Genomic DNA, 22,485 nt, shown 5'->3' with positions numbered 1-22,485 from the left:
CAGGATATCCCAGGACGTCCCAGGCGGTCTTTCCCAGAAGGCCTTGGGCCCCCATGGGGAGTCTGATGCAAAGCCCAGGCCAGGAGTTCCTCCCAGGGGCGGCCCCAAAGCTCTGGTCCAGAAGGGGCCTGCAGGGGGGCCCTCTCCCACTCCCAAACTCCTGCCACCCGGAGGGAGGGGCTGTTTCCACACTAGGCAGCTCAAAGCTCCTGGAGGCCCTTAATCACATCATAAAAAAGCCTTCCCCAGCCAGGAGGAGACCCCGCTCCTAATGGGTCATAATGTCATAGAGTCCTGGGACCTGGAGGTCTTCTAGCACAAGCCCCCCCCCCCCGAGGGCCCCAGGGCATGGGGCACCATCTCCATGGGCAGGTGGAAGGACCTGGCCAGCCAGGGAGCCTCTTTGGACCGAGCCCCCCCTAGGAGAACTTTCCAGTCCTTCTGGGGGGTGGGGGACCTTCAGCAAGCAGATGGGGGCCAAGCGGGATGCCTTAAATAGGCCTACGAAGCTGACTTGACAGCTTGGAGGGGAGGGGAATGTTCCAGGCGCAAAGAAGGTTCCCTGCCCCTTCCTGCCAGGGGGAGACGGAGGACGGTTTGGCTTGTCAGAAATGGTTTCACAAGCCTCCCATTAATTGAAGAGAGACAGACACAAATTTCACAGGCCGTCAGCCTCCTCCGCTGGGGACAGGCAGCGTCTCCCCCTCCCCCATGTAAGGCCAGGGGGCCTCGTTCCGGCTCCCCTCCTGCCTCCCGAGAGTTCGCCTAATTGGCAGGCCAGGGCTTGGCATCCTGTAGAGCCACGGGCAGTCAGGGAGCAGAAGTGGCAGCGGGCTGACCTCGGCTGCAGAGCGGCTGCTGCTGGACGTGAAGGGAAGTCCAGGCAGACAGAGGGGGGGGGGAGCTGGGCTGAGTTCAACGAGGAAGAGATCTCCCTGCCTTTCACGGGGGGGGGGGGGAATGGGGGGGGCATGAGGGGATCCCGTCTCAGAAGTGGACGGAATGGAAAAGGAGGGGCCGAGTGGTAGAGGGGGAGGGGAAGTAGGGTAGAGGGGAATGTTGGAGGGAAGATGGAAAGTTGGAGGGGGGCGAAAGAAAGAGGTGTATGGAGGATCGAAGAGGTACATTGGGTTTCTATTTTGGGGGGTATTATTGACAAGAGGAATGGCTGTGTTTATTGTTTAATGCAGTGTTTCTCAACCTTGGCAACTTGAAGATGTCCGGACTTCAACTCCCAGAATTCCCCAGCCAGCGAATGCTGGCTGGGGAATTCTGGGAGTTGAAGTCCGGACATCTTCAAGTTGCCAAGGTTGAGAAACACTGGTTTAATGTTATATGGCCCCGGTTCTGCACAGTATATATGTGACTGTACGAAATGAAAATAGAAAAAAAATAAAAACACATTTATCAAAATAGAAAAGGAGGGGCCCCGGATTCACTGGAGCAAGCACCCCCCGCCCCAAAGTGCAGGAGCAGGAGGGGGCCCCCAAGAAAGAACATCATCTCCTGCCCTCCAAAAAGCACCCAGAATTGAAATCGAGGCTGCTTCAGCGGGAGGGGAGCAACAGGGGAGCCCTTCGCCTATGGACAGGGCAGCCTCTCAACTTTGAAAAGGGGTGGGGGGGGCACACAGAGAGCTGGGGGCTCCCCCTTTCCTGCTCCCTTTCAGGTCTGGGCTCTGCCCTTCCAGGCTGGGGTGAGAGGAGCTGGGAGGGCTGATGGGCAAACCAGCTGCAGGAAGAAGGTGGCAGGGAGGCCTCCCACAGGCCACAGCCCCCCCCCCCCGGGGCCAGATCAGGAAATCCCCCTCCCCTCCCCCTCAGCTTACAGAGTCCCCTGAGGGACCCATCATTTGGGGAGGCGGCACCCCAAAGATCTGGGCCCCCAAGAACCTGAGCGGATGGTCCTACCTTCATTCGGAAGAAGGTGATGCTGGTCAGAAGGTCCACGGTGGATTTGAGGTCCTGCAGACGCTCCCGGCTGCTGGCGGGGAAGTTGTTCTGTGGGCAGGAACAGAGAGGGGCTTTTCGAGGGACCCTCGCAGACGCCCACCAGCCCTGCAGCAGCAGCAGGGACCCCGTCCCAGCAGAAGCTGTGGCTAGAAGGCCAGGGAGGGGCTCGAGCCTGGGGGGGGGGGCAGCGTTTGCTCTCTAGACCCCCCTCCCCTTCACGGGGGAGGGGGGAGGAGCCCATACTGGCTCGAGGCATCCTGTGATGAGCAAGGACACGCTTCCCCAACTGGTACATACATACACACACAGTCACACCCCCATACCCGGATCATGTGACATCTGAATTTGCCTTGGGGGTGGGTGGGGTGGGGGGGAGAAAAAGCCTCTCCACCCCCAGCCAGAGTTCCTGAGCCCCTTTCTTCCGCTTGAGGAGTGTCTCAAGGCGCAAAACGTCCGCCTTTCCCGACCGCCCATGGCGAGTGGCCACTTGAGTGCCAGGGAACGACTCCGGCCGCCTCGGATGAGGGTCTTATAGTCTAGGGGTCCATTTGATGAGTCCAATCCCTTGTTCTGGCCCGCCTGGCTTACGAATGGGTTAGAGATCCCCGGAGACCCTCCGGCTCTCCCCTGACTATAGGAGGAGCCCGTTTTCTGAACCACGAAGGCCCAGCAACAGCGCCTCTGCTCAACCTAAGGTGGGTAACCCTGAATAAGGCGGGCCTGGTTTGCAAAGAAGTCTGGTTGCCCTGGCTTCTGTTCTGGGGGCAGCCAAGCCCCTTCTCCCCCCCCTCAGAGCTGGAGAAAACCCCAAAGCCAGCCCCCCCTACATTCCCCAAAGGTGCAGTGCAGCACTGAGGGCCCCAGGGGAGCCAACCGCTGGCCCTTGGTCAAGGGGGAAGGAAGGGGCAGGGTCCGTTTCAGGCAGGATGAAGCCCAGCCAGTGGGTGTCAACGGCCGCTCAGTTCCCCCGGCTGCCCACAAATCCCTTTAGATTTCCTCTTCCAAATCCCCTCTCTTCTGAGTGTGAAAACAATGCGTGGCAAAAGCCCCCCCCCCATTGCTCCCTGAGATGAAAGGTGTTGGGGACAATACATGAAGCCCCTCACTCAACAGAGTCTCATCGATACAAGCCAGGCTTCACTCAGTCTCGCTTCCCATTCAATTATGGGGCAAGCGGCCAAAGAAAGAAGCCTCTTATCCCAGCATTAAGCCCCTTTACCCCCAACAATGCCTGCAATTCCCAGGGGGCCTTCCCCATGTTTCCCCAGCCAAGGTGGGGTGAGGTTGGGGAATGGAGAGGGGAGAGGAAGGGGGCTTGAGTCCAGGCAGGGCCAAAGTAGGAGTGGCCTTGAGGCCTGGAACGACCCTCTCGGTGGCTCTTGAGATGCCCCTCTGCCCCTGGTACCACCAAGGGGGTGTCTCCACTCTTATGGCCACAATGCCGTTCTTAAGAGAGGCTTTGCTCTGGGTCACACGAGGCTCCCCCGTACCTTCCCCCAACCAGGGAAGGCCAAGAGGGTTCCACCACAAAACCGCGTTCGACTAAAGGGCGCTCGACGAAACCGCGTAGATGACGTCATCACAGCGCGACAACAGCGCGGAGACAGAAGCACGCTGTAAACGCTAAACCTAAAATTAACCCCTAACCATAACCCCCCTAAACCTAACCCTAAACGTAACCCTAAACCTAACCCTTAACCTAACCCTAAACCTAACCCTAACCCTTAACCTAACCCTAACCCTAACCCTAATCCTAACCCTAACCCTTAACCTAACCCTTAACCTAACCCTAAACCTAACCCTTACCTTAAGTTGAATCGGCTTGCTTTCAAAGCGCTATTTAAAGCGCCCTTCTTTCTCCGCGCTGGCTGTTGTCGCCCTGTTGATGACGTCAGCGACGCGGTTTAATCGGGCCCACTTTAGTCGAGCGCGGTTTTGTCGTGCCAAGAGAGCACAATCCGAACAAAAGTGGACACCATCAGTTCGTCTACGGAGATCCTCATCCAGATCACCGTTCTTCCCCAAGAGGCAGCTGAATTTGCTTGGTTCTTCCTTGAGGACGTTTGAGGCGGAAGAAGCCTCTTGGATGAGAAGTGAAACCTCTTCAAGGAAAAACCAAGAAACTCTGGTTGCCTTTTGAAAAAGCACCTTTGGAGCATCACGTCGTCCCAAGAGGCAACTCATCTGATGGGAGGAGTGAAATATGCTGTGTCCCCCCCTCCCCGCCTCCTCAAGCAAGTCATGCTGGCCATACTCCACGGCAGAAGCCGGGGGTCCTCCCGATGATCTGGATCAGGACCAGGATTGCCCTGGAGGCCGTGAACTCCGGAGCCACTTCGGACTCTGTCTCTGGGGAAGGGAGGCTGGACTCTCCCAGGGCTCTGAGTCGGGGAAGGGACACCGACCAATCCCGCGACGGCATTCAGGGCCACAGATGAGGGGCCAATAGAATAGCGTCAGGAACAGATCCCTAGAGACCAATTTCATCTACAGGATCGATCTGCAAGCCCCCTGAATGATAGCAATAGCAGTTAGACTTATATACCGCTTCATAGGGCTTTCAGCCCTCTCTAAGCGGTTTACAGAGTCAGCATATCGCCCCCAACAATCTGGGTCCTCATTTTACCCACCTCGGAAGGATGGAAGGCTGAGTCAACCCTGAGCCGGTGAGATTAGAATCGCTGAACTGCAGATAACAGTCAGCTGAAGTGGCCTGCAGTACTGCACCCTAACCACTGCACAACCCGTCCCACTCTGCACTCACGGTTGGTGCCAACCTGAACCCCAAGCGTGCCCATCATCTAAATATCCACCCAGGTCTTGGTTATACGTTCTCCCCCCCTCAAAGGATCGGACGGGAAGAGAGATTTTTCTCAGCTCGACCATACGGCTTCCAGTGATCAGGCCCTCAGGCGGAGTCCCTAGGGGGTTGTGGAAGAGGGAACTCGACCCAAGGGCCAAAGAAGCTCATCACACACAGCCCACCTCCTCTTCCCACTACAGCTGAGAAGCTCCAGCCGGCACCAGAGCCCCCAGCCCACCCCCTACAAACCCTCCACCTCAATTGGGACCTTGCTCTCAATGGACCAATCATTTGGGGGCCTCCCCCCCTTCTCCATGAGTCCCAGTAGGCTGCAGGGAGTCTCACTCCACAGAGAGGGCCAGGTGGCTCCTATCTACACCAACCTCCAGACCAACCTCAACCTCTCTCCTCTCTTGCCATGATCCATCTTTCTTGGTCACACATCCCTGGTAGCTGTGGCTGGATGACAGCGGATCTGTCATCTTCCCCACAGCTGTTGAACTGCTCTGGGTACAGGCAACACCCGGAATCTGATGTGGAGCCCTCCCTCTCCACCCGCAAGACGGATCTTCTCCAGCCTCCTGGAGGCCCAGGCCTGATGGTCCTCCAATTGATATGTCCTCCGCTCCATCTAAGCCACACCTCCATAACCAGCAGCACACACATACGGTGCTATCAGCTTATCCAGTGGAACCACTTGCCACCAGAGGTTGTGGGTGCTCCATCACTGGAGGTTTTTAAGAAGAGTCTAGACAGTCCCTTATCTGAAGTGGTTGAGGGTCTCCTGCTTGAGCAGGAGGCTGAACTAGAAGACCTCCAAGGTCCCTTCCAGTTCTATTCTGGTTGATTGATTGATTGATTGAGCTCCTGGGGCTTGTCACAAACACACAACTAACTCTGGCCTGTCCTTAAGAAACCCAGCGAGCAGCTTCCATGTTCCTCCTCTGTTGTAATATAATTCCTTGTGTAGGTGTGGGTCACCCATGGCCCAGTGGATAACAGAGCATGCAGAGCCACGCTGAACCACACAGGAGGAAACAAACTCCATAACATCCTAACATTCTGATAGCTCATAACAAAACATCCTGACCAGGATTTGACCATATATAGACAGATCTTCCCTGAGCAGTAGATTAGAAATTGTACTTTTACAGGCTGTCTTTAATCACATGCTATTGCTCCTCCTGCCTTTGTTCTATCTCAATAAAAGGGGCTACCAGACACCCAATCTTGGTCGTCCCATCCCGAGAAAGATCGTGTCCGTGTCTTTTCTCCACATTGGCCTCATGGACGACCCACGGGAACATCACATTTGGTAGCAGAGGATGGTTACTTCGCACTCCTCAGCTGCCACTTCTCCAAGCTCAACTTCTGTCCCTCCCTCCGTCTCTCCACACAGAGTGGAGCTTCTGTCCTTTGACCAACCTTGCTGCCCTTCCCTGAACTGCCCTCTCCTTTATGTGTGGGGCCCAGAAGTGGACTCGGGATGCCTGGCCAAGGCAGAATAAAGTGGGGCGATTCCTTCCCAGGGTGGGGAGAACCCCCTTCTGTGGCTCTCCCCGATTTGCAGCCTCGTCCCGCTGCGTTTCGCGCTCGTCCACGCATCGCACGTCCAACTTTTGCAGGCAACTCCGGACACAGGGTCTTCCTCGCGGCAACCCTCCCTCGCCCCGGCGACCCTCTTCTCTGACAGCTGCTCTCCTCCCCCGGGGCCAGATGTTAGCGCTTGTCTCTGGGGAATCTCACAGCTGCCCCTGCAGCTAATTTCACGGTTTCTGTCTTCTAGGTCATCCGCAAATTGGCTAAGCCTTCCTTCCTTCTCTTTCCCCAGGTCATCAAGAACGCACACACACGCACGCACGCACCCACGCACACACACTTCTCCCAAGCTATGGAGAAAGAAAATGAGAGGCTGCTTATGTGGAGCTGGCAAATCCAGTAGGAATGGCTTTGGGTCAGTCTCCCCTCGATGCCTGGATCCTCTGGACCTGCCAGGTGTCCTGAATCGTTTCCATAACGCAGGTAAATGTTCCCCCTGCCCCAGATCAAAGGAAGCTGCGACCTCCATTGCAACCAACCTTCAGGGAAACGGGCAGCAGGGGCCATTTGGGGCTGGGGGCTGGCCAGTGGTGCCCTGGGAGGCTGGGGGGGGGGGTCTGTGGATCGTGTCCCCTCACCGCCAGAGAGGCCATTGGGCGGGCCCTGAACTTAAGACAGGCCTTGCCCAGACCCCGGGGTGGTGTTGGTTGGGGGTGGGGGTGTTGGGGTGTTGCCATGTGGGACCCCTACCCTGTACATGGAGAGGTCAATCCGGAGGGAATTGTGCAGCTGGTCCAGCAATTTCACGAACCTCTCCTTCTGTCAGGAAAAAGGAGGAAGAGAGCAGGCGTCAAGAGGACGTTCTTGGGCTATTTCTCGGGAGGGTCCGAAAATGGGTCGCCCCCCCACCCCCCAAGGAAAGGCATTGGGTGTGTGTGTTGGTGACCAATCAGATGAAAGTATCGGCCAGTCTGAGGGGGGATTCAAGTCAGGCTGAAAGGCCGAGTCTTCCCTGAGGAGGAGGCAGCTGCCCCCCCAGTGGGCCGTCTTGCCAAGCCCAACCTCCAAAAAGTGTGGGGCAGCCCCAGAGGGTCTCTGAGGCATTTTCTGTCTCCCAGCCTCAAGGGGGGCCTGGGGCTTCCTTTTCTGCTCCACCCCCTTCAGGCTCTCCCAAATGTTCAAGACTCCCAAGAGCCATGGAGCTGCCTTCTTGGAAAGCCCCCCACCACCACCACTGGACCCCCAGCAGCACCCCAGCACTGTCAGCCCCAGCAGCCAGGGGTCCCTCTGTCTGCAGAAAGATGCCCCAGCGGAGGCTGAATGGTGGGGGCACTCACCCCAAAGTTTGAGGCCGAGAAGCGGTCGGAGGCGGAGACCTGGGTGGAGGCCGTGGTGTGGGCATAGTAGGCATTGATGTTGGCCAGCAAGGTGCTCATGACGGCCGGCACTCCGGGACACATGTACTTGGACGAAAGACACGCAAAATGCCTGGGGGGGGGGAGAGGGGGAGCAGAGGCAAGGGGGAGTCAGGCAGGGGACGCCAGAGGGCAGGAAGCAGCCACGCCGGGGGCCCCTTCTCCCCACGACTCCCTGGTCCCACCTGCCCACAACCCCTCCCCTCCCCTCCAAGCCACTGGAGCTCCCCCCCCACCTACCACTGTAGGCGGCAACCCTGACCGATGCGGCTGTGGCTGATGAAAGAAAACTCTGGAGTGAGCCCCCCCCCCCGGCCCTCCCGTGCAGAGCCCCCCCCCCCGGTCCAATTCTACCCCCTCTTGGACAGGGTGCAGAAGCAAGAAAGTGGCACTTGGGCCCCTTCTCTTCCCCTTCCAGGTGGTCCCAGTGGTGGGAAGAGCAAGGCCAGAGCCTGGGAGCCAAACCTTCTCCTAGCTGGGCCCAGGCAAAAGCAGGGATGGCCCACCTCCACCCTCCTCTCAGTTATGCCGGTTATGGCCAGGACCACTTCCCTCCCTCCTGATCTGCCCTGCAAGGGGGGGGTCCTTTTCAAGCGCCCCCCCTCCCTTCTCCACACCAGGTTCTGCTGGCTTTCCTCGACTCCTCCCCCCCAACCCAGCCCATGCTGTGGGGATTCTGGGCGTTCTTTTCTGGGGCGTCATGAAGGGAGGACGTACATCTGAGGCCACTTCCTTCTGGACAATGGCAGGAGGAGCCCAGGGAAACCGAGGGGCTTTGCAGACCCTGCTGGGCAGCAGAACAGGAATCCTGCAGCCTCAAGAGGAGGAAAAACTCCCCCCCCCCCCAATTGGGCTCATCTCCTGCAGCTCCGGGGGCTGGGGGCAAAGGGTCATCTGGAGCCAGGCAAGGAGGGGGCCCTTCATCAACAGCAGCCATTGAAGAAACTCCGTCCCCCTCCAGAGTTTGGGTATCAACACCCATCCCCTCCCCGACTGCCCTCGGAGCCTGGGAAAGCCGCTTGGCCCCGGGACTGAGGCGGAGAGCCAGGTGTGGTCGGGGACTCACGTCATGGCTTGGTAGATGGACTCGATCCCGTAGCGCATGGCAAACTCATCCACGATCTCCTGGCCGATCTCCTCAAAGTAGACCTTCCAGGCGTCGTCTCCTTTGGCCTCGGGGATCTTCACCACGCCGCTTCCTTGGACGTCCGTCAGGTAGTGGAAGAGGTTCTGGAAGGGAGACCCCAAGAGGCTCCCAGGAAAGGGCCCGAACAAGGCACCGGGGGGGGGGGGAAGACCCAGACTCATTCCTTGACTGCCCCCCTCCCCCTCCCGGCCCAGGTGTGGCTCCTGCTCTCCACACCTCTGCGCTTCTCCTGCAGGGCTGACCGAGTTGTCTGCCACTTCTAGATTGTCTCCAGAGCCCCTTGTGTGGCTTTGCCCGCCACTGCCTGACCCCCTGCTTTTGGGGTGTCCCCATGTCAGCCCTGCTGCCTGGAACTTCCCAGCTGGTCCGGCTCTGGGATGGGCGTCCCCTGCTCCTGAGCTTTGGGGGGAGGGGGAGAGGAATGGGGATGGAGAGCTTTCGGCCACTTCCTCTCCCTACACAGCCCTGGCCTCTGGCTCCGGGGGGCCCTCGGCCTCCTGCCTGGCTCCCCATCTGAGCCTTCGGACACAAGGGCCGCTGGGTCTGGATATCAACCATTGAAGCCTTTTCATATTCAATAACATACAAGAAGGAACAAACAATTAGGTATGCTGAACTACTAAATACAGATGGTGAACTCAAATCCATACAAGACTTGAAACAGGAAGGTATTGAAGTTAATTGGTATTCATATGTGCAAATACATTCTAGGTATAATGAAGATCAAAAACAGGAGGGTTTTTACGATAAAATGACTGAATTAGATAAAATCTTAATAGGTACCGATGAAAAGGTAATTAAAAAACTCTATGGCTACTTACTAGAGGTGAAACTCCATGAGGAACAAGTCAAAGAAACTATGTTAGCTTGGGGAAAAAACTTTGGGCACGGGATTGAACTAGAGAAATGGCAAAAACTGTGGACTCAAAACTATAAAATGACAATGTCAATTGCATATAAAGAGAACTTGTATAAGATGTTTTACAGGTGGCATTTATCCCCATCGAGAATTGCAAGAATGTCCAAGAATAAATCTGAAAAATGTTGGAAATGTCATCAGACGCCAGGCACATACTACCACATGTGGTGGACTTGTACTGAAGCCAAAAAATATTGGACTAAAATCCACATGTGGTTGGAGAAAATGATACATAAACATATAGATTTAAAACTGGAACTCTTTTTATTGGGAATAATACCAGAAACATACAACAAGGACTTGAAATATCTGATTGTGAATGTATCAATAGCTGCTAGAATTGTATTTGCCAAAAATTGGAAAAACGAGAAAGTACCATCACAGGAGGAAACTATTAGGAAAATAATGGAATGTGCCGAAATGAGTAAGCTTACATTTGAAATTAGAGAATGAGATGATGAGCAATATTATAAAGTGTGGGACTTGTTTTACCAATGGCTAGATAAAAAACCTGGGAATGAAATTGTTTACTTATGTTGTAATAGTTTTTTGTTTTTTCTTTTCTTGCTATGATATAGAGTACTATTCACATGATATATAAAGTACAATAATGATTTTAATGTATAAGAACGGGATGATTTGAATACCTTGGTATAATTGTATGTAGTGACCATTTTATATCAAAAAGATGTTTGTATATTAAACTGATGAATGGTGATGTAAGGAACAATTGATATATACATGAATTGAAATACTTAACCATTATATGGATTAATAATTAATAATGGGATGATTGGTGACATTATGGTCAATTGAAAATATGAATTTATTTTATAAATTAATGGGAATCCTTTGTTCTATTCTTTGCTCTTTCTTCTTAGAGGTAGGTGACACTATAATACTTTAAAGACTCATTCTTATTTGATAGATAATCATGAACTCAAGGAAATAAGGATTGTTACAAATGAAAGAATATCAATGGTAATTTGAACACATAATGCTCAATGACAGCAAAATATTCAGCTATGTTTAATGTAAACCAGTGATGTTAATCCTAAGCGTAATAATTGATGCGCAAAAAACTGTAACCAAACGACATACTTGATGAAATGGAGGAAAGTTGTTTTTTTGTTCTGCTCTTGCTTTGGTTTGTAAGTGTTGTTTTGTTTAAAAAAGAATAAAAATATATTTTTAAAAAAAGGAAGAATACAAGCTACAAGCATTCGCAGATGACTTGGTCTTTCATCCTAGAGGATCCATTAGAAACAGCACCTAAATTGATAGAAAGAATAGAAGAATATGGAAAAGTAGCAGGATTGAAAATAAATAAAGACAAAACGAAGATCTTGACAAAGAATATGTCAACAAGACAAAAAGAAGAGTTGGCGGAAACCTCGGAGATGCAAGCCACGAGCAAGGTTAAATATTTGGGGATATATTTAACAGCAAGATGTAGCGCTCTTAAAGACAACAACTGTAATAAACTCAAACAACAGATCGCGATGGACCTGAAGAAATGGGAAAATCTACAACTTTCGATGATAGGGAGAATATCTACAATTAAAATGAACATTCTACCTAGAATCTTATATCTGTTCCAGAATCTTATATCTGTTCCAGATTATTCCAATTAGACTAGGGAAGGAATTTTTCGATGACTTAAATAAAATAGTGTTGAAGTACATATGGCAGGGGAGGAAAGCAAGAATAAAACTAAAATTGTTACAAGATGCAAGAACAAGAGGAGGATTGGGCCTCGCCAATTGGGAACCATATCACCAGGCAACAAGTTTGATGTGGGTTAAAGAATGGATAACATTAAGGAATACCAGATTATTGATCCTTGAAGGACATGATCTATTGTTGGGATGGCATGTCTTTTTATGGTACAAGGGAACTAAAACACAGGGGTATTTTAGAAGACATGACCTACGGGAGGACTTGCTACTAAATTGGGAGAAGATTAAAAGACAATACTATCTAAAAATTCCAGTCTGGCTATCAACCATTGAAGCCTTCTCATATTCAATAATATACAAAAAGGAACAAATAGTTAGATATGGTGAAATATTGATTGCAGTGGGTGAACTTAAATCTAGAACTGGAAAAGAAAGATATAAAGATGAACTGGTTTTCATATGTGCAAATACAATCTAGATATGACAAGGACCGTGAAGAGGAAGGTTTTTATGATAAAATGACGGAGTTAGATAAAAATTTGATGGGTACTGAAGAAAAAGTAATTCAAAAACTTTATGGACACTTACTAGAGGTTACGTTAGAAGAAGAACAAGTTAAAGGAACTATGACAGCTTGGGGGGAAAATTTTGGGCATGGGATTGAATTAGAGATGTGGTAGAAATTGTGGTCTCAAAATTATAAAATGACAATGTCAACAGCATATAGAGAAAATTTGTATAAGATGTTTTACAGATGGCATCTACCTCCGACGAGAATTGCAAGAATGTCCAAGAATAAGTCGGGAAAAGTGTTGGAAATGTCATCAGACATTGGGTTCATATTACCGTATGTGGTGGATTTGCGCAGAAGCTTAAAGATATTGGGAATTATACCAGAAATATATAATAGAGACTTGAAATACTTGATTGTAAATATTTTAACAGCAGCTAGAATTGTATTTGCAAAAAATTGGAAAAATGAGAAAATACCAACGCAGAAGGAAACGATTCAAAAAATAATGGAACGTGCGGAAATGAGTACATTGACATTTGAAATTAGAGAACAAGAAGATGAACAATTTTACAAGATTTGGGACTTGTTCTATCAATGGTTAGATAAAAAATCATGGTAATGGGAAAAGTGGGATAACTTTTTATATTTTAAGAATAATAGAATGATGCATGCAATACTATAAGGGTTTAGCATTGTTAAACTGATTAGAACGATGTAATGGATGTATGATTTTAACATATAGAATATTCTGTTTAAAATGTAGGAATAATAATTGGAGTTGAATTATTGATGCAAAATGATGTTGTATATATGGATTCAATATTTAGAATACCTTGTTTAAAATTAAGGTATAATAATTACAGTTGAAAAATTGACATATAACAATAATGTATCTTATGTTTACCAAATGAACAATTTGTGATTCGATATATAATTGTGTGAAGGAAGGAGAGAAGAAAGAGAAGAAAGGGGGGTAGGAAGGAGGGAGGGAAGGAGGGAGGGAAGCAAGGAGGGAAGGAAGGAGGGAAGGAAGGAGAGAAGAAAGGAGGGAAGGAAGGAGGGAAGGAAGGAGAGAAGAAAGGAGGGAAGGAAGGAGGGAACGTAGGAGAGACGGGGGGAAGGAAGGAGGAAAGGAAGGGGGAAAGGAAGAAGGAGAAAAGAAAGGAGGGAAGGAGGGAAGGAGACAAGGAGGGAAGGGGAAGGAGGGAGGGAAGGAAGGGGAGTAGGAGAGAAGAAATGAAGGAAAGAGGGAGGGAGGGAAAAAGAAGTAGGACCGTTGTAAGATAAGATGGATCTATGGGATGATAAAAAAGCAATCTTCAAGTATATTGTCAACAGTAGGGAAAAATTGTTATAAATACATATTATTAATAACAGTTATGAGATTATATAATTGTGAATGTATATATGAAATGGAAAAAAAAATTGTGTGACCATGGAAAGGACGCACAAAATCTTGTAACCAAACGACACGCTATATGAAATGGAAGAAGGATGTGTGTGTTTTATGTTTTTGTTTGTTCTTGTTTAAAAATAAAAATTTAAAAAAGAAAAGAAAACAGTTAAGCTCAGAGACCCCCAAGGACCCCCCCCCCCAAACACATTTCAACCCTGAGCTTCAAAGATTCTCTTTTATGGGTCCCTTCAGAGCATCTTTACTGCTCACCTGTGAAGCTGTAAAGCTACATCTCTATGCTCTAAAACATCCGTGGCTTTTTCTGGGAAGGGTAACCCATGACTGGACAGAGGGTCAAACCCACCAGAATTATTGGGAGGGGGGAGGGCTGTCATACTAACAGAAGGGAATTATCTGCCCCCTGCAAACCCTCCCTGCAGGAGCCCCCAGGAACCTCCTTCCCTCACGGAGGTTGCAATGGGCCCGGGGGAGGAAGACAGGGATTCTCAGCAAAGGGGGGCTCCCCATGTGGGCCCCTCCTGAGGAGTAGAGCTCAGCCGGCCGCCGTGCCTACCTCATGAAGGCAGGTGTACTGGACGTGATAAGGAGCCACCTTCTCTTCGCCTTTGATCTCCACGCTGATCTGCAGCCGAATGGCGCCTGAGACGGCCGATTTGTCTGTCCGCTTTTCTAGAAGAAAGAACCCCCCCCCCACGTTCTCATCCCTGCCAGCCAGGGGCCCCCAGCACCCAAGACTGATGGCAGGCCCACCTGGCCACTCCCTGCCCCCCTTCAGAGAGATCAGGCTGGCTCTGCAGACCTGTTGGCAGCCGGTGGCCCGTGGGCTCCAGGTCCCCCGTCTGCCCTGGGGCAAGAGGGGCAGGAAGATGTGGCTGGCCACAAGGAGGGTGTTGTGCCCTTGTGGCCTCGTTGGCACGAGGCAAGAGGGGGTCCTGCAGGAATGGGAACTCCAGCCCCCTCCTCCCGTTTCCTCTCCTGACTTTGCCTTGGGAGGGCTGGCACAGGACCATGGAGCCCACCAGGCTTAAAATTGCCACGTCTGGGGATCCCCGGGCTATGGGGACCTAAGGGGGGGGGGGTCTGGCCTCTGCTGTTTCCTCCCCTGGAGGGTCCCAAGGTTGCCAGCCTCTTTCTTCCACTCCCTACTCTGGCTGGAGATTCCACTACAACTGGTTTGCAAGGGGCCATTCTGGGCCCCCATTTTCCGGGGCCCAAATAGTGTTCACCCTCCCCTCTCTTCCCCTGGAAACGCTGCTTTCCCCAGACTCCCATCCCGAGGCCTTGGAGGGCAAGGAGTTCTTGGTGGAGTTGGGGGAGGGGCATCTTCACCATCCCAGCACTGGACCTGCCTCTTCCGATGCCCCAAAGTCCCCCCCCCCAAGGCCAAGGACCTCCCAGCTGCCTCCGTGGAAGCTCACCAGCTCTCCCCAGTCCCCACCCGGACCCCAAGGGATCCTCCCGTGCCCTTCTGCCAAGCTCCTTGGCTGCCCCTCCCCCAGCACCTGCAGAGAGGCTCACCCAGGTTGTACCAGACGTCCATCTCTCCGCTCAGCGTCCGGACTTCAATGATGGTCTGGCCCAAAAAGTCGTCCGATTCCCTCTTCAGCCGCTGCTTCACCCGGGACTTGATGTCGTCGTCTTCGTCCCAGACGCGCACTTTGATCCGATCGGAGGAGTTGTGGCACTCACTGCAGGGGCCGAGGGGGGGGGGGACAGCAAGATCTGGGCTCTTTCCTGCCCAGGTCCCAAGGCAGCCCCCCCCCCCCCGGCAGCACAGCCCCCAAACAATCCAGGTCCCTCCGGGCTCAGCCGGCTGCCTCTTCTCGGGCCTTCGAACCCCAGGCTTTGGGCAAGGGGGGGGGGGGAGGAACAGGCTGCAAAGGCCCCAAGCTTGGCTCAGAGAGCCCCAAGCAAGGGAGGGGGGGACAGCCACCAAGGGGAAGGAAGAAACTTTCCTAAACGTAAGACTGGGTGAAACCAGGCTGAAGAGGAGTGACTGTGAGGGGGATCTTGGAGTCTTAGTGGATAACCAGCTAAATATGAGCCAGCCGTGTGCAGCGGCAGCCAAAAAGGCCAATGCAATCCTAAACTGCATTAAGAGAGGGATACAATCAAGATCAAGGGAGATCCTAATACCCCTCTATAAAGCCCTAGTAAGGCCACACCCAGAGTCCTGCATCCAGTTTTGGTCACCACACTATAAAAAACATATTGAGACTCTAGAAAGAGTGCAGAGAAGAGCAACCAGGATGATGAGGGGGCTGGAGGCTAAAACATTCGATGAACGGTTGCAGGAACTGGGCATGGCTGGTCTAGGGAAGAGAAGGACCAGGGGAGACAGGAGAGCATCTTCCAATATCTCAGGGGCTGCCCCAGAGAGGAGTTAGGGGGTCAACTAATTTGAGAAGAAACTACGGTTAGAAACTCATCAAGGAGAGAAGCAACTTGGAATTAAAGAGAAACTTCCAAACAGGGAGGACAATTAACCCGTGGAAGAGAAGTTGCCTTCAGAAAACGTGGGTCTTCCAGGGGGTTGGACTAGATGACCTCCAAGATCCTTCCCAGCGCTGTTAGTCTGTTATTTTCTGATTCCCCTGTGATCTCTGAATGATCCCACAGCCCCCGGGCAGCTCTGTCTCCCCACCAAGCCCTTCGGGGGCAATGTGGGCTGAGGGCACCCAGGGAGCTTCAGCGGCCGAAGGCCCCCCCCCCCCCAGTCCTAAGCCAATCTTTCCCCCTTGGTGCCACCTTGGGCTTCTGCGTGACCTTGGCAGAAACGAGGAGGAGGAGGAGGAGGAGGAGGCGGAAGAGGGAAACCTCGTGGCTGGGCATTACGTGATAGGAAACAGAATGACCGGTGATGCTTTGGGGGTGGGGGGGGAAACCTAGTTCCTAGGTGCTTCGTGCGTGGGAGGCGCTCTGGGGCCGAGGAAGGAAGGAAGGCAGGCAGGAGAGGCCGGGCTGAAGCCGTGGCCACGCAGCAGCAGGGACCCTCGCTGGCTTCTCCACAAAGGGACCGCCTGTTGCCAAGCAACCCAAATAACAGGGAGTAAGAAAGTCAGAAAGTGGGTCAGGCACAATGCGCTGAGCCTTGTCAATCAGAGCGGTGCTTCCCCCAGGCTCTGACCCCCCCCCCTCACCGCCAGCCGCGAGGCCCCATCCAGCCCTCAGGTGGGCCCTGCCCCTCCAGCCCTCTTCTGGGAAAGCCTCCCCTTGCCCAGGCCCTGCCCCTCAACGGCCCCCATTGGGCCCCCTGAAGGTTTGGGCACCTTTAAAAGATGGTGGGGGGCAACCTAGGACCTGGAAGGCCCCCAAGGACCCCCAAGAGGGACGCAGGGGCTCCATTTGGCTTGAAGGCCCTGCAATTGCCTCAGTAGCCCAGATAGCCTCCCACAGACAACCGCCACTAAGCCCAACATTTCTGTTGTTAAGTGAGACCATTTGTTCAGTAGGTTTCGGCCCATTGTACGACCTTTCTTGCCACAGTTGTTAAGTGAATCAGTTGTTAAGTTAGTAACACGGTCGCTAAGTGAATCCGGCTCTTCCTTGTCAGGTCACAAAAGGGGATCCCATGACCCTGGGACACTGCGACCGTCATAAGTGTGAGTCACTTGCCAAGCCTCTGAATTTTGGTCACGTGAGCATGGGGATGCTGCAAAGGCCGTAACTGTGGGAGACGGTCGTAAATCCCTTTTTTCAGTGCTTTGAAGTGCCTATGTTTGGCGCCATAGACCAGTGGTTCCCAAACTTGGCAACTTTAAGACTTGTGGACTTCAACTCCCAGAATTCTCCAGCCAGCAGAGGAATCGGAAGAGAGCTGGAAAGGGCCCGGAGGTCCTCTAGTCCACCCCTGCTTCGGTGATTGGCCATTTAGATAAGCGCCCTGGGGGAAAGGACATCCCCCTCCCCATCCAAGCTCTGAGGGGGTGCTAGCAAAATGGAAGGGAGACCTTCTACCCCACCCACCCCTCCTCCTTTAATCTCACTGCTGCAGGCCTGTGAGAAGCCCGGCTGCGACGGGAAGGTTCTGGAAGGAAGGGCAGGAGAATTCCCGAGGGGTCTCCCAGCCCCCTTAATCCCCGGTGAAGCACTCAGGCCCTCCTGTCGATGTTCATCCCAGACGAGAGAGAATTCTCCTCTGCAGCAGATAATCGATGCTGGCTGACAATCACAAGCCAATTGGACTCTTATCTACGCTGGAGACCGTGGGAAACGTCCGCAGGGACCCTGATCTCCCCCCCCCCCCCGAGGCAGCAGACGGCGACCTCTCCCGTGGCTGGGCTTTGGCACGATTGCTCCCTGATATTTGGGAGAGAGTTTTGCCAGGCTCCTGGGGGGGGGTCGGCCCTGGGCTGATGGCACACAGCTTTCCCCAATAAGATGTGTTGTAATATAATTCCTTGTGTAGGCGTAGTGGTCACCCATGGCCCAGTTCATACCAGGGCATGCAGAGCCACGCTGAACCACACAGGAGAAAACAAACTCCTAAAACCCCATAACTTCCTGATAGTTCATAACATAACATCCTGAGATGTGCCCTAGCAATGACGCCCAGGATTTGACCATATATAGACAGAACTTCCCTGAGCAGTAGATTAGAAATTGTACTTTTACAGGCTGTTTTTAATCACATGCTATTGCTCCTCCTGCCTTTGACCTATCTCAATAAAAGGGGCTCTCAGACCCCCAATCTGGGTTGCTCCATCCCGAGAAAGGTCGTGTCCTGTCTTTTCTCCACATTGGCCTCATGGACGAACCACGGGAACGTTACAGAGATGGGTTTCAGGACTGGGCCCCCTGCAGTCCTCTCTGCAGCCCCAGCAGGCCAGCCTTTCGGCTGCTCTCCAGACTCTGTGCCTCCCCCCCCCGAAATGGCCTCTGACATTGGGGAATGGGAGCACAGTCCCCCCCCCCCCCGGCTGAAAGCATTTGGTCAGGGAGCACAGGAGAGGAGGAGGGAGGCTATTCATCCACACCCTCCATCATTCCGCACTCCTCCATTCATCTCCTTCCAGGCCCCAAAGCCCCCCTGGTTTCCTCCGAGGAAGCTTCTCCCCTCCCCCAGATCCTCTTAGCTAGCCCCTCCCCCATCCCCGGAACTGGGCCCGATGCTCCAGATGTGGCTTACGCAAGGCCATCCTAATACTGGCCCCTCCTTTTCAGTACCATTTCTTAGGACGCCCAGGAGGCCGATGGGCTTCTCCACGGCGGGTGAGGCTCTTTGGAGACTTGAATTGCTTGCCCTCACCCATCCCTGCTAGTAGCAGCCACGTCATTTGTGTGTGCAGAGATGCCACATCGGTTTCGCACCCTGTGCAACACATCGGTGCCAACCTCACATGCTCTTGGCTCCAAAAGCCTCGAGGGTCGAGTGTGGGAGAAGGCTAGAAAGCTCTCTTAAGCACCACCGCCTGCAGGGCTCCTGGCGCAGCCGTGCCACCCCGGCCCTCTTGGCCTAATGAGGGTTCATTACCCTAATTACATCGCCTCCCTTGTTTGCCACCTCCAGGAAGGAGCCCAGGGGCTCCCATCTCTGCCAGAGCCATCAGCCGCTGATTATAGGCCTCGGGAGGAGAAAGACAGGAAGAGAGCCAGCCCTCCTGGCACCTGCGCTGAGCAGCCGAGCCGGCCGGCCTGGGCCCCCGAGAGACGCAGGGCTGCTTCCTGAACCACAGGCATCTCTGGCCCCCCTCAGTGCCATTCAGGCTTGGCCACCCATAGCCAGCCTCCCGCCCTTCCTCCTGGGCACCCGTTTCCTGGGGGCTGCCTTGGGCTCGGCTGGGGCTACGAGGGGTCATGCATTCCCCAGAAGGAGCGGCAGGAGGGAAGTGAAGGGGAGGGCTCCGGGCACACAACCCCCCGGGAGTCACCCCATAACGGGGCTCCTTCTGGGGGTTGGGGGGGTGTTGTAATATAGTTCCTTGTGTAGGTGTGGGTCACCCATGGCTCAAGACCTGGCTATCCCGTCAGGCCTGGGGATAAGATCACAATCTGTCCCCACCCGAATGAAGAATGAATGTTGTGTTCTATTTTACTCTTATGTATTGTTTTATGTTTATTGTTTACACCCCCCCCCCCTATTTTATGTAAGCCGCCCTGAGTCCCCGTGGGGAAAAGGGCGGCCTATAAATATTAATAAAATACAAAAAAATACAAAATACAGTTCATAACAGGGCATGCAGAGCCACGCTGAACCACACAGGAGAAAACAAACTCCCCAAACCCCATAACATCCTGATAGTTCATAACATAACGTTCTGAGATGTGCCCTACCAATGACGCCCAGGATTTGACCATATATAGACAGAACTTCCCTGAGCAGTAGATTAGAAATTGTACTTTTACAGGCTGTTTTTAATCACATGCTATTGCTCCTCCTGCCTTTGTCCTATCTCAATAAAAGGGGCTTCTCAGACCCCCAATCTGGGTCGCTCCATCCCGAGAAAGATCGTGTCCGTGTCTTTTCTCCACATTGGCCTCATGGACGAACCACGGGAACATTACAGGGGGGCACGTAAATCCAAGGCATAAAGAGACCCCTGTGTGATCTGCTGCCTGGACCACCCGAGATGATGCAGGGCTTGCTCCCCACTTCCCCACTTCCCAATGTCCCTGCCCTGAGCGCCCACTGCAACGGCCCCTCTACCCAGCCCCCCCCCCACCTTCTGAGGGAGCAGAGAGGAGAGCAGGGACTGCCGCTACTCACAAGTGGAACTTCTCCTCCCAGACGGGGTTCAGGTTCCCAAAAATGGTCTTGGTCCTTTTCTTGGTTTTGCCCACTTGGACGGTCACGTAGGGGTCGCTGGAGCCGGTCTTGTCCTTGGCCTGCAGGCCCTGGGCACAGAACACTGCGGGGAGGGGGGTGAGGGGTGAGAGGGGGGCCAGGGCTGCCCCCCCCCCCAGGGCTCTGCTCCTCCCCCTCACCTGTGATGGTGATTTTGGCCGACCACTTGGAGGTCCCGTCCAGGACGCTCTGCTTGACCGCCTTGATCTGTTGCCCGTGGGTCCCCTTGCTCTCGCCAAAGACGTCCCGGATCAGGTCGAAGATCTCCGGCTTGTTCCGCTCCCGGATCTTCATGCGGTCCTTCATGGCCATGATGATGTTCTGGGTCCGGTCCTCCGCCCCGTGCTTGGAGCTCTTCTCGGCGGCTCCTGCGGGGGGGGGGGGAGAGGGGGAGCCGAGGTGGCGCAATGGTTAAATGCAGCACTGCAGGCTACTTCAGCTGACTGCAGTTCTGCAGTTCGGCTGTTCAAATCTCACCGCCTCAGGGTTGACTCAGCCTTCCATCCTTCCGAGGTGGGTAAAATGAGGACCCGGATTGTTGTTGGGGACGATATGCTGACTCTGTAAACCGCTTAGAGAGGGCTGAAAGCCCTATGAAGCGGTATATAAGTCTGCTATTGCTATTGCTATTATTCTTTTCTTTTTCCCAGGGGACGGAAGGAGCCCTTGGCCATTCCCATCGGAAGAAGGAGCCCCCAAAAGCGAGAGGGAAGGCCCCGCCTGAGAAGAGTCCAGGTGTCCGAGCCCGTCTCACCCCCCCCCGGGAAAGGCCCCCCTGCGCGAGGGAAGGGAAGCCCCGCAGGTCCTTCAGAAAGTTTGCCTCTCCCCTGTATGGAGGGATGGAGGACATCTGTTGGGTGGGAGGGTGAGGCCTGCATAGGATTTGTTCTTGGAACCGAAATAGGCTTTGTGGTTTAAAATAAAACCCATCTTCCCTGGCGCTGCGCAAACGTTTCTTGACAGAGGGACTCTGACGAAAGTGGCACTCGTCAAGGATGCGCCTTAATCATCATTTCGACACCAAGAAAGGGCAGCCAAGAAAGGAAGGCGGCCCCCTCCCCTCCCACGGAGGGCCCCGAGCCGGGCTTCCCTCCCCTTGGCACAGGCCCCTCCTGCGCCCACCCAGTTCAGAAGGCCCCCCCTCCCTCAGGGAGCCCCCACAAGCTGCACTGCCGGCAGGCCTCCTTCCAAGGGGGGGGGCAAGGAGGGGGCTCAGGCTGAATAGAGCAACAATGGGGGGGGGGTCCGAGAGCTTCCATGGCAGGGAGGGGCTTGGGACCCCAGTCTCCCTGGGCTCAGCCCCACCCACCTTGCAAGCCCCTCTCCCAACGGGGGCCCTTCCGAAGGGAGAATGCAGGGGAAGAGCCGTGAAGGGGAGTCGGGGGGCATGAGCAGGACCCCAAGACTTGGTTTCCCAGGGGATTCCCCCTCTGCAGCCAGAGCGCTATCTGGCTCAAATTCTCAGCTCAGAGTGAGAAAGGGGGTCTACCCAGAAGCCCCCCGATTCTCCCCTCTGCCTCTGTGGAGCAGGGAATCCCTCCCTCCCACGCCCTGGACCCTCCACCGGGAGGGAGGGGCATTCGGCCCCCCTTCGGACACGGGCTCTCCTTCCTCAGCAAGGCCTCCAGCAGAGACGGAAGGGGATGCCAGCCTGTTCTGCCCCCCGGGAAGGTTTGGGGCCCTCCCTGCTCCTTTGGCCCCCCTCCCCCCCCCTTGAGGCTTGGAGGGCCACTCACTCTGCAGGCAGTCGGCATTGAGCAGGTCTCGGCACTTCTCGTGGCACTTGACCCCACATTCCACGCAGCGCATCCCTTGGCGGGCAATGCCCCACAGAAGCCCCTCGCACTCGTAGCAGTAGGTGGGGGTCGTGGCAGTCCACACCTCAAAGGTATGGGGCGTGGTGCAGGAGATGGGGTAGATTAAGGCCTGGAGGGTCTTCTTGTACACGTGGGACTTCTGGAAGAAGGAGAGGAAGGAAGGAAGGAAGGAGGAGACCCCTCTGCCCCTTCCCCCAATCCCAGGGATGAGGGACGGCTGCACCTGGCACAGAGCCCAGCCCTCTCCTGGCAAAACAGCCGGAGGTTCCTGCAGAGGCCGGCAGCGTCTCCCCCCCCCCAATTCCCCTGCTCTTCTCAAGCCCAGCCAGGGCCTAGCCTGACTCCCCACCCCGACCCCTTCCCCTCCCCCAGGGACTCCACCCCCAGGGATGCCCCAAGGGGGGAGGGAGGCAGGAGTGGGCTCCCATCTTCTAGCAAACGCCTCTCCTGAGCCCTGCCCTCCACATCCATAAAGACCCCCACGGTCTCCATTGTTCCC

General features: G+C 53.9%; 1 protein-coding gene across 5 annotated transcripts in view; it reads right to left on the bottom strand.

Annotated features, from left to right (window-relative positions):
* The window catches only part of LOC116505807 (protein unc-13 homolog B-like), a 158,164-nt gene that overhangs the window by 23,467 nt on the left and 112,212 nt on the right, over positions 1–22,485 (bottom strand). For all 5 annotated transcript variants that reach the window (XM_032213211.1, XM_032213212.1, XM_032213213.1 and 2 more), the window contains 9 exons: positions 21,906–22,125; positions 20,310–20,537; positions 20,092–20,233; positions 14,904–15,073; positions 13,939–14,054; positions 8,776–8,939; positions 7,632–7,782; positions 7,045–7,113; positions 1,911–2,000 (listed from right to left, as the gene is read on the bottom strand). In XM_032213211.1, the coding sequence (XP_032069102.1) occupies positions 1,911–2,000; positions 7,045–7,113; positions 7,632–7,782; positions 8,776–8,939; positions 13,939–14,054; positions 14,904–15,073; positions 20,092–20,233; positions 20,310–20,537; positions 21,906–22,125 (1,350 nt within the window). The remainder of the gene's footprint in view (positions 1–1,910; positions 2,001–7,044; positions 7,114–7,631; positions 7,783–8,775; positions 8,940–13,938; positions 14,055–14,903; positions 15,074–20,091; positions 20,234–20,309; positions 20,538–21,905; positions 22,126–22,485) is intronic.

Source organism: Thamnophis elegans, chromosome 3 (genome assembly GCF_009769535.1).
Source record: "Thamnophis elegans isolate rThaEle1 chromosome 3, rThaEle1.pri, whole genome shotgun sequence".
NCBI classification, from domain to species: Eukaryota; Metazoa; Chordata; class Lepidosauria; order Squamata; family Colubridae; genus Thamnophis; species Thamnophis elegans.
Note: the sequence above shows the minus strand (reverse complement) of the source record. Positions and strands in the feature narration are given on the sequence as shown.